General features: G+C 38.5%; 1 protein-coding gene across 4 annotated transcripts in view; it reads right to left on the reverse strand.

Annotated features, from left to right (window-relative positions):
* The window catches only part of ARHGAP26 (Rho GTPase activating protein 26), a 431922-nt gene that overhangs the window by 157698 nt on the left and 261568 nt on the right, over positions 1 to 12656 (reverse strand). For all 4 annotated transcript variants that reach the window (XM_023515652.1, XM_023515656.1, XM_023515658.1 and 1 more), the window contains 2 exons: positions 8585 to 8650; positions 5866 to 5940 (listed from right to left, as the gene is read on the reverse strand). In XM_023515652.1, coding sequence (XP_023371420.1) covers positions 5866 to 5940; positions 8585 to 8650 — 141 coding nt within the window. The remainder of the gene's footprint in view (positions 1 to 5865; positions 5941 to 8584; positions 8651 to 12656) is intronic.

Genomic DNA, 12656 nt, shown 5'->3' on the forward strand with positions numbered 1-12656 from the left:
ATAAGGAGGAGGGTTTCTCATTGCATGGCGATTGGCCAGTAGGATAAGAATTTGAGAAAAGAGTTTCCATTTCGCATAAATATATTCCAGATGGATTTTAAGGAAAACAAAAGGTTTCTGTAATCCTGGAGTGGGGAAGGTCTTTCAAGGCATAAGCCAGTCTAGCCATCTTTTCTCTAGACAGACTTTATACAAATTTAAGACACTGGTAAGACAACAAAAACAAAAGTGCCATCAGGTTCAAGACATAATAATCTGGGGAAAAAATACCGATAACATAACCTTTATACCTCAAAATGTCTTATAATCAAAACACAAATTCAATAATAGAAAAATAGGCTAAGGACACAAACAGGATATTCACAAAAGAAATATAAATTAGCAATAAACATGTAAAAGTATCCAACCGCACCCAAAATTAAAGAAACATAAACTCAAACAACAGGAAGATCTATTTTTAAAATGTTCATAATTTATATACAAAAAAGTAATACACAGCATGGCAAGGATGTGGGGAATAGGATACTCTTCTCGGACTTTGCTGACAGCAGAGAGTATCAATTAAGAGCTTTCAAAACATGCACATACCTTGACCCAGCAAATCAACATCTTAAAATAAACCCTAAGGAAATAATTAAAGATGAATATAGAAATAAAAAATTCAGACAGCTAACATTTTTATTAAGTATGTGGAGGGCTCTGGACTCAGCAAGCCACTGGCTTCTTTTCATTTCATCCTCACATTATTACGGGGGCCGGGGCCATTATGACAGCTGAGGAGACAGAAGACTAGACTAATTTAAACGATTTGTTTACAGTCAAATGGGGAAGCAGTGGAAATGCAATTTATCTAATTCCAAAATATAACTCTTAACCTCTGCTGTCCCATCCCAAAGGGATGTTCCCCTGAGGGCCTTCTGGAATGCTGAAGAACTATCATTAGCCTACATTTCCAAGAACATGGGACCGATCAAAAAGTTATAGTACATCTACATAGCAGACGACTAAGAAAATCACACTGTACAAGAACTTGAATTACAGGAGGAAACAGACACTCCACAGTGTTACATGAGCACAGCCTATAAAAGGCCTGCAATATGAGCTCAATTTTGTGAACACATTGCTATGTTACGCTATATTAAAAAGGCAATGATATGATAAACTGATTTGATATGATAAAATGGTCAGTTATTTCCGGACTGCAGAAATTTTGTTCTCTTCTACATTTTGTCTTTCTCCCAATTTTCTATAATGACCAGGCATAAATTTTAATTAGGGAAAAAATGTATTTAAAACATAGAGATTGAAACAGAGACCTGTTCTGAACAAGCATATAGCTGGTGTATACAGTTTATAGAAAAAAACTGGGCTAAAATTTGGAAAGATTTATCTTCACTTGCTGTTGGAGGGGGAGGAGGGGTTCCAGTACACACAAACAGAAGGAATTGAATCGAGGAATCTTCATGCCTTTATGAGCCCTTTTCTCTTTCTAAAGACTAATGACCTGTGTTGCTAGGAGGAAGGGATCAAAGGTGGCTCTTGGTAGGACACTAGTACAAAGGTCCACTGCCCTCGCTAGGAGGAATTACAGGCCGGTTTCTAGAGGAATCCTCATCAGTGCAAGGAAGATGCTTCTATATTCCTCTTCTAACCTAAAGTCCCCTAAGGTATTAAGAGTACAAAAACTAAATTCAAAGTGATCAAAACAAGTCTCTGTTTTTACTTAATTCTAAGCCACCCTTTTAATAATCAAAACACACTTCCACTTTTGAGAGCTCAGAGAAAGAAACCCAATCTTACACAGTGCCTGGGATGTAACAGAGTACCCGATGGATGTATAAAAAAGGAAGAGTGAATGAAAGGTTCACACTTGGCCTGGCCATCTCAGGAAAGGTTTTGGAGTTCAGGAATCATATTTATTTTTCACTCTTGGCCAGAAAAGTCCAGGACCAGTATCAAGAGCTGATGAAGATGAGAACAGAGAAGGGAGATGATTCTTCAATTGTGAGATTCAAACTTTAACTTCACTCATGGAAGAATCACAGATATTCTCCACTTCCTATGAGCACTGTGGTCATCACTCAGCTCTGTTTAGCTCTCACAATTGGATTCCAGTCTATCTGTAATGTCTGTGTCCCAGCTGCTGGTTATTACTTTTTCATGCCATTTCTCAGATGTTCATGATGACTTTCTCTATCCCTAGGAAAACTGAGGAAGACAATAAGACAAATGCTACGCATCTTGTTTGAAGGCCACCGAGAAGCGATAAAAACAAGATTCTTTCATAACCACCCTTTTGCTTCACACAACTGAGCTAAAGTAGTTCTTTTTTAGATTTGCAAAGCAGTCTAAAATGTCATATTTCTTTTCATTTGTATCACCTTACATAATAATCTGTCATGTCTGAAATCTCTCTGCCCCTTCTAATTTCTCATATCCAGTTGGTTACAAGGTCCTGTTGATTTTCTCTATATAATCAGTTTGAGCCTGTCCTTTTGTCCTGACCACAGCTCAGCTATTTGGTTCATCCCCCAATAGGGTATGCCTTAGCTAATCTACTGCAACTGTCTTCTTCCATGTCTCCCCATTATGAAATACATGCTTGGCATTTCAGGCAGGGCTACCCTCCTAAGGCTAGAATCTGGTCTTGTTACACCTGTGTCAGATATACTGCTTTTTATAATCTACCAGCAGCCATGATCTCAGGAAAGTACTCCTCCATCATTCTATTAATAATCCTGCTCTATCTACTGGGTTCCATGGACTAAGCTATCCCTACATCCCACCCTTTTGTCTCCTCTTCCACATCCCCAGAGACAGTCCCAGGATCCAGGCCTTCTGGATCCATCTGCTGTAGTCCATGTTATTGGCCTGAGATTCAAAAATGAATCATGTGAATAGCCCCTTACTGGCCAGTTGAAGTCCCTGGAGCCTTCTGCCAACACTGTCAGGAAAGACCCTCTGTTCTCAGTGATCATAGGCTCCAAGGACTGCTGAGGCCAAACCTATCTGGGAAACTATCACAAAGAAGAAAGCCAACACTAAGGCCAGCCGAAGTCACAGATAATTAGAAGCTAGAAAAAGGAAAAGAGAAAGGTTCCAATAAACATAAAGACGTCACTAGAGTCCCCAGACCTCGCCATGTTTCTATCATCTTGGAATTACCAGTTATGGGAACAAATAAATGCCTTTTCCCCTGTAAACTATTATAAATTTTCCTCTTGACACTTTTGTGTGCAGAAGAGTCATAATGCATACAACTTCACTACTTAGAACTTTTAACAGCTTCTTATTTCCCATAGGGGGGAAAAAAAACACACCAAACTCATTAGCACAATAGTCAAGATAGTCAGCAAAAGAAACCATCTCAGCTTTTCAGTTTTAACTTTCCTGTCCCAGCCTTCTCTTTCTTTGAGAATTCTCCACCCCCACCCACACAGACAGGGTCTCTTTATCTGTTGCCCTAGCTGGAGGGCATCATAGCTCACTACAACCTCAAACTTGTGAGCTCAAGCAATCATCCTGCCTCCGCCCTCCAACAGCTGTGAGTACAGGTGTGCACTACCCTACCTGGCAAATTTCTTGATTTTTTTGTGGAGATAGGGTCTCACTATATTGCTCAGGCTGGGCTCTTCCAGATATTATTATAACCATAGAATCAATATCCTCTGCTATAGCCACCATGAACCCTGATTTCTGCCCCCATGCCACTGCTCATAATACTTCCTGAATCTGAATTATTCTTCTACTCTCCCCTTCACTATTAAATCTTCCAGACTCAGCTTATATTAAGCACTAATATGTTTTGCATTATAGCTTTCATACACATATATACACATATCCCACCCTGCCAGGACTCTTTGCAGAAAGGAACAGGCTTCTCCTAAAGTTTAATCTCTAGTGCCTGACAATCTGCTCCGGAAAGAATACACAGTCCAATGTAGCTGTGATCTGAAATAAAAAACTAAGGATTGATAGCTCTTAGACTCTTAATCTTCCTTGTGTTAGAATTTCTCAAAGATTAACCATATCAATATACAACCCAGCAATTGCATACTTGGGCATTTATACCAGAGGAACAAATGCATGTCTACACAGAAACCTATACAGATGTTTATAGCTACTGTATTTGCAATAGCCCCAAACTGGAAACCACCCTGATGACATTCAATGGATGTCAACAGTTCAACAAAGTGGGGTACATCCATGCAATGGAACAATCTAGCACAGTGGTTCTGAACTTCCCTAATGCCTCCTAATGTTGTGACCCTTTAATACAGTTTCTCATGTTGTGGTGACCCCAACCATAAAATTATTTTTGTTGCTACTTCATAACGGTAATTTTGCTACTGTAAGGAATCGTAATGTAAATATCTGATACGCAAGATGTATTTTCATTGTTACAAAGGGGTCACGACCCACAGGTTGAGAACACTGATCTAGCAACATAAAGAACAGACTATTGATATATGCAACAACTTTAAAAAAATCTTGAGGGAATTATGCTGACTGAAAAACATAGCCAACAGGTTATGTATTACATATTTCTGTTTATGATGGGGTGCAAGGTGGGGAGTGAAGCAGATGGTTAGGGCATTGCAAGGAGCCCCTGTGGTGATGGACATGTTCTGCATCTTGATTGTACCAATGTCAATACTCTGCTTATGACATTAAAATATAGTTTTGCAAAATGTTAGCATCAGAGGAAACTGAGTAAATGGTACATGGGATTTCCACACATTATTTCTTACAACTGCATGTGAATTCACAACTATCTCAAAATAGAATGTTCATAATTAAAAAGAAAAACTAACCATATTTTAAATCTTAACCAAAAAATAGATACTCAGTGGTAGAGTACCTCATAAATGATCATAGTTTTAAACAACAGATCTCACTGTAACTAGTAATACAATAGGGTTTTGCCTCCCAAAGGTGAGTGGCTCTCCGAAAAAGAAGTAGAGAAGAGAGTCATTCTGGATATCACGAGAGAGGACATTTCTTTACATATGAAAGCCATTTACAGAAACTAGGATGGCATAAGATATCATAAATACTAATAAGAGAATGGTCCCTGCTCAGAGCACCGAACTGGGACCCCAAGTGACAGTCTGTCTCTGCAAGTGCACAGCTGGGGCTTCCACAGGGATGAATAATAGTCACCAATCTGTGAAATCTGATCTGTTTGCCATTTAGATCCATGTGACTCACTGAGGCTGGCTGCATTCATATCTAAAAATACAGGAAATTTGCAGCCTAAGCAAACTTGGCTCGTGGGCTCATGGGTTTTTGATTCAAATATCACACATTTAGAGACAGTGGTTTTATATTTCTATTGGCCAGCAACAGGAAAGGTTCTGCTATTCAAGTGACAGGTACTAGGTTGAAATCTAGAAGCAAAGAGGATCAGAAGATTTATCTGCTTATATACATTTGAGTTACACGACACCTGCTCTGTCATAGGAACATGAGTCCAAGATCCTCTGTAGGCTAGAACGATGCCCTTCCTGGGATAATGGGTGTGTCCCACTAAATACTTGCCCCAAAAGAGTACAGAAGGAGTCATGCACTATTACGGACAGAGTAGGGTGTGGTAGTCACATGAGTGACCAAGCTCCATTGGGACCAGCAGTGTGGAGTCTACAGAGGGTGTGGTGCCTTGGACCTGACCCTTTTTGTTTTCCCTAATCCTACTCAGAACATTTCCCAGTAGTGCCTGCAGCCATGACAAATGGCCACGGGGCAGTTAATTTCAGGGTGACACCTCTTGGACATCCACAAAAGTTGTCCATGCTCACAGACCTGGTCATTTGTCAGAGTGGACCTCCCTAAGGACCCGCCAGGCCATAGGCACACTGCACTCACCCATCAGGACACTCAGCAGTTTCTGTACTCTGGAGTTGACCCCCACGATTCGGTACAACCCTTGCTCATTGATCCCTGAGAAAAGAAACAGTGATGATTTAATTAGAGGCACATCAGAACACAAGTCAGGCCAACCCAGCCAAATGCACTTATTTTTTCATTTTCTCAGTCCTTCTACAAGCTGCTCTAATTAAAGTCCCCTGTCACTCAGCTCAGCTCTTAGCAAAGGAGTGGGATTTGGTACAGCTGTCTAGGATTTCACGGATGTGCTGCACACTTCAGCCCTCGTGTTAGTTCAGCCATCAGAGGGGAAAGAAATTTTCCTCTTCTCTTGCCAAAGGCAGCATCTAAAGAATTTTTAAAAATGCAAAATATATATTGTAAAATGTCATATTTTACCAACTTTTTAACATAAAAAGCCAAAAATGACACAGTTAAAACTTCATACAACAGAAAAGGACAAATACTTGACAATCCACTTTTATACATAGAAAGAAAATATTGAGGTATAAGGACATTTTCAATTTTAGGGAAAATTGCCCAAGACTAAACAATTAGAAGATCCATTCCTTTCTTATAATATAAATATTCTTTATTTATAACAAACAAAAAAAAGTAAGACCCCACCACTCAACACAAAGAACTGTTCAATTAGACTAGAAGTAAGTGGCTTGGCATATTTAAGATTTCATAGCTAAAAAACAACAGGTTAAAATCATGTACACCACCCTGCATGGTTCATGGGCTAGGAAACAGTTCCTGCTCCAAAACTAAGAGATGGGCCCCAAGTTACCCAGCAGTAAACACTATTCAGTGACATGACAGCTGAGGGGCTTGAAAGATCTGAGGTGCTAATTTCTTTTATCCTTGTGCTTTCCTGGAATTTCATACAATCCTAGCTCCCCCTAGACCAGTGGTTCTCAACCTGTGGGCCGCGACCCCTTTTGGGGTCAAATGACCCTTTCATAGGGGTCAATTCATACGATTCATAATAGTAGCAAAATTACAGTTATGAAGTAGCAATAATTGTATGGTTGGGCGTCATCACAACATGAGGAACTGTATTAAAGGGTCGCAGCATTAGGAAGGTTCAGAACCACTGCTCCAGACTATTAAAAAAAGGTTAGAAACTACAGTTAAGGCAAAGACAATGAGTCAAAGGAAGACAGTATAAAATCAGAGGACAGCACCACTGAGCAGAGGGACCCCACCACCACCACTCCCAGCACGGGTTCATACCGGGCAGTTGCCTTATAACTTGCAGTGTTCACTTAATGTATATAATTAAAGGAATGGTGGATGTCAAGAAATGTATGTGCACTACATTTTTAGTGATTCATAGCTTGTTACTACATCAGTGTACACTGTTGATTTAACCAATTCTTGAGATGTTTGGTCAGTTTCTGATTTTGCACCTTAACAATACCATTGAGTAAACATCCTTCTGGCTCAATCTGGCCTATATCCTTATTTCCTCAAATTCAATTATTTCCAGAAATCTTACCTACTTCTACTTTATAGTCTCTGGATATAGTCTGTGTATTTTTATAAGCTGCCTTAACTCTCTGTTTAAGGGACGTACATCAGAAAAAAGCAAGCATTTAAAAAAAAAAATGTTTCCACACATTAAATAGCTACTTTGGAAAGAATACCTTTTAACTGGATACACAGGAGTAGAGGCTCATGAGGTTATTAGATGTTTTTCCCCTACCCCTCTATACAATGCTTCATAGTCTTTATAAAAATGTTTATATTTCTCAACTAGTAAAAGTTATGGACCCTGCTGCTTTAAAATACAGAACTTATTTGAGAGTGTGTTGAATATAGAAGATTCACATCTCTGATAATGGTTCAAATCAAATCCAGTGGAAAGATGGTTAACACCTTTTCTCAGGAGTACAACAGACCAGTGTACTGAAAACTCCAACCTGCTAGAACAAAGGGATCTCCCTTGTAGCAGTCTCCAAGGGTGGGGTGGAAACCTTTAGAATGAACCAGCTTCCTTGATCTCAACATGCTGCACCTATGGACCCAGGAAAGGTCTCTGGGCAAGAGGGGTATGACCTCTTCCCTCCACCTGGAAGGTCCCCAGGCCTGGCTCCCTAGGGCACCTGGGGTTCACTGACCCCAAATGCCACCTTAAGAATTCAGGGTGTCTGTGAACTAAGACAGGAAAACAGTGACATCTTTATCTTAACTAACATTAAACATTTCCTTCCATTAGGAATGTAGGCAACAAATCACAATAGCATTAGAAATACCTGCAACTTGGTCAGAATTCACAGATATTTTAAAGCTTATTTAATAATTTACTGTTACAGATATCTTGAAATATTACTACTTTTAAGTTATGTTAGTTTTCAAACCCCTGTAACACTATTAAAGTGTTAACAAAGAAACACAGATATTACTATATCCCAACTAGGTTTTTTTAGTACAGCACTTTAAAATTCGAATTTCAGTGACTGATTTCTATAATCCTACGTGTCTTATGTATACGTACACTTAAAACATTTTTCTGAATAGCCAAAGAAGTTGATGACACAAACTCAGCTGAGAACCCCTCTACAAACCAGCAGGACTTATAGAAACACAGCAACAATGGCACTTGGGGAGTTAATGAGTCACTTAAAGTCGGGAAACAGCAGGTAACAAGTCTGACTCCTCACCAGATGCCAGACCTTCCATGAGAACAATGCCATCTGCTAAACCACTTTACCTCTGGTTTCCACAGCATGGATGCATTTCCTGATTATGCTGAAGCCAATGCTGTCCAACTGTGCAGCTGAAAGAACAAGAGAAGGACAGTCAAGTTGCTGGCCATGCAAAGTGACCTCAGGACAGGGCTCAGCCACGCCGGGATGAATCAATCTCATGCTGTAGCCAAATACCCTTTTAATTTTTCCCACTAGCAGTACAGGAATGATTTAAATAATGACGACGACGACAATGATGATAATTGGCACTGAGTGAGAACTTTCCATATGCCAGGTTATAGTTTTAACCTGCATGGATTATCTTACTTAGTTCGCATAATAACCTCAAGTTATAATAACATGCCACTTCGAATGACAGGCATCTTTAAATTGCTTTGCTTTTAACAGGAGCTGTAGGACTAACTGCTTGTGGTCTCCTTCAAAATGTACAAATGAAGTGTTCTATAAATGTAAGTGCTTTATGTGGGTTATCTCATTTAATCCTAGCAAATTCTCCAAGATACTATCACTAACCCTAAATTACAGGTGAAGAAGCTGAGGTTTGGGAAAGCTAAATATCTTGACCAAAGATGCAGAGCTAATCCATGGAGACTTGTTCTGGGGCTCACACCACCAAACTGCCCTAACAGTGACCCTGAGTTAAAGCGTAATTCTGTTAAGGTGACCAGAAGAAAAGGAAAAATGGAAAAAATTAAAGAAAAATGACCTGGAGAACAACGTAACAGCCAAGAACAAAGCAGCGACCTAAGGAAGAGATAGTAAGGCAGTGGGGCCATCTCCCCATGCAAGAGATCAGCAGGTGGTGATGGAGGTCTCTAATCATTTTAAATACCTCTAATGTCACTCAGGAAATAAACGACCAACAGCAGCAATTTTTCACAGCAGAGAACCAATTTCTAATGTGGTTACAAATTCTCTGAACTTCACCCCTATGCTTTGGCTCCCCAGTGGTAAGATGTGTGTGGTACTCCTTAAGAATGGGTTCTTCTTTGACCTGCTTAGGACATTAGGCAAAGACATTCTGTGACCTAATGTTCAGAGTGGAGAAGAAAGTGGTATAAAGTAGAAAGATGGGTACATATAAATAATTGATGATCATCCCAGGGCAAGTAAAAACTTACAATAAATAAGAACTGAGTCGAACGTGAACTCATCTTGGATCCAACCTAAATGGCATCTTTCTCCAATTCTTAGTGTGGATGAGTGAATTCAGATCCAAGGAAGATAAAAAAATTTTAAAATAACACTGAAAATCCCCAAACTCAAACTAAAAAAGAATACTAATTTCCCAAAACTTCTCTTCCCAAAGTAGCTTTTGTACTTATTGCTTAGTGATACTCATAAACATACTGAAACTCTTGGATAATAAGCAAAAGACCAGAAAAGAGATAGAAAACACTACAATGCCCAGCAAGTTTTTAGCAGAGACTGGTCTTACTTTGCTCAGGCTGAACTGAAACTTCTGAACTCAAGTGATCCACCTGCCTGGGCTTCCCATAGTGCTAGGATTACAGGCGTGAGCCTGGCCAGAAAAAATGTTTTTGTTGCTGGAGATTGTCTGGTATATAAATAATTCTTCTTATTCCCTTAAAATAGTAAGGAGTCTACTAAATCAATCCCTTATTGATTCCTATGATCCCCATATTATTCCAGTACAAACTCAGCATTCACTCTGCAGATTGTGATAGCCAGCTTTTCACTGTAGGCCAAATCAAAATAATTCTGCTAAATGAAACTCAATGCATACAATCAGCATTTACTAACAGCCTAATACAGAGGCTAAATATTTGTTGGAATCTAGGGAAGGATTTTTTTTAATAACAGTTTTATTGAGATTAATTCATATACAACAAAGGTTACCTATTTTAAGTGTACAACTCAGTACTTTCTAGTATATTTACATAGCTAGATAGCTATTAATCACCACTACCTATTTCCAGAATCCCTCATTCAAAAAAAAAAACAACAACCCACACACATTAGTAGTCACTCTCCTTTCCTCTCTTCTCTCAGGCCTGGCAACTGTTAATCTACTTTCCTTTTCTATGGATTTGCCTTTGATGAACACTTCACATTAATGGACTCATATAAAATGTGGTCTTTTTTTTGTCTAGCTCCTTTCATGTAATAGAATGTTCTCAAGGTTCATCCAAGTTGTAGCATCAGTACTTTGTTTCCTTTTATGGCTGAATAATAGTCAACTATGCAGATATACACAATTTTATTTATCCATTCATTAGGTGAGAGACATTTGGGTTGTTCCTACTTTTTGCCTATTCTGTGTAATGCTGCTATGAACATCTGTGTACAAGTCCTTGTGTGAACATGCATTTCATTTCTCTTGAGTATATACCCAGAAGTAGAATTGCCAGGTCACAGGATAACTCTATGCTTAACTTTCTGAGGAACTGCCAAACTGTTTTCCAAAACAGCTGTACCATTTTACATTCCCACCAGCAACATATGAGGGTTCAATTTCCCCACACCCCGCCAACGTTTGTTATTGTCTTTTTTATTATAGCCATCCTAGTGGGTGTCAAGTGGTATCTCATTGTGGTTTTGATTTGCATTTCCCTAATGACTAATGATGCTAGGCATCTTTTCATGTGCAGGGGAGGATTTTCATTCCTTTATACAGTAGTCAGAATAGAGCCTGCTGGAAAGTATTTGTCAGATAGGGAATTACTTTTGTGCTTAAGGAGGTTCCTAAAACATTTATAACTGCAATTCAATAGTCAGTAGAAGCCTTTTAGTTCCTTTTTTCTGAGAAGTGCTTCACAGGGAAGATAGTCAAAGAAGTTTAGGAGAAAGAGCCTTGCTTTGTACACTAGGACTCCGAGTTCCCCAACTTGGATGTTCTAATAGTTGGTCTGTGAACATGCTCTTATTCTAGGCATTGATAGAATTCTGTCCTAAGCAAAGACTATTTCCTTACCCCATGAACATTGATAAAAGATTTAAAAAGTTGGAAAGAACCTGGCAACTGACGGTGATGACCCCAGGAGTCAGAAGATAGAGCTGTCAGCTCAACCAGTGGAAGAATCAAAGACAGAGTTGGACATAACCTTGTAAAGCAGCTGTTCTCAACCTGTGAGTCGCGATCCCTTTGTAACAATTTCATTGTTATCGTGGCATTAGGAAGGCTGAGAACCACTGCTGTAAAGGCAAATCAGTTCTCAAACCTTTTTCTCTGGCACTGTAGGAAGTGAGATCCTTTTCTACATAGGTAATATCTAATGTAAAAGGATAAAGTAGAACCAGAAAAAAATTAACTACATATAATTAACATATATTATTATTATAAATATATAGTTAATAAATTAATGATTATAAATATAGTTAAAAATACATAAATAATTTATATATGATATATTAATATATGTTAATATATACAATATATAGTATAATCAATATATATTATAAATATGTAGTTAACTTTTTTCTGGTTCTACTTTATTCTTTTCCATTAGATATTAATTACCTAGAAAAAGATCTCACTTCCTACAGTACCACAGAAAAGGTTTGAGATAACTCCAGAAAAAATTAAAATTCCACTAACCTACACTAGCTATAATTATTTCTTTTGGAAAATAGCAAAGCAAAACTCCTGCATTCAATCTCTGAATAATCTTTGTTTCTCCTTTTGTTTTCTCACTGTGAAAGATTCTTAAATTTGTTTTAAACTAGCAAACCCCTTTTCTTTTTTTTTTTTTTTAATTAAATGATAGCTGTATACATTAATGCAATCAGGGGGTACAGTGTAGTGTTTTCATATACATTTTGAAATACTTTCATCAAGCTGGTTCACATAAATTTCATGTCATTTGCATAGTCATTGTGTCAAAACATTTACATTCTAGTTCTAGAAAAGTTCACTTGTACCCTTGTTAGACAGAAATATAGGTGATCTTTCTGGTCACCCTCCCACCACCCAGCCACCCTTCTCCTGTCCCCTTCCTCACCCACTCCCCATATTCTTGGGCTAGAATTAAGTTGTTTCTTTCATTTGAGAAGTATATATTAGTTTCATAGAAGGGCTGTGTACATTGGATACTTTTTCTTCCATTCCTGTGA

This window comes from Otolemur garnettii, unplaced genomic scaffold (genome assembly GCF_000181295.1).
Source record: "Otolemur garnettii isolate 467f Iridium unplaced genomic scaffold, OtoGar3 scaffold00003, whole genome shotgun sequence".
Lineage (NCBI taxonomy): Eukaryota > Metazoa > Chordata > Mammalia > Primates > Galagidae > Otolemur > Otolemur garnettii.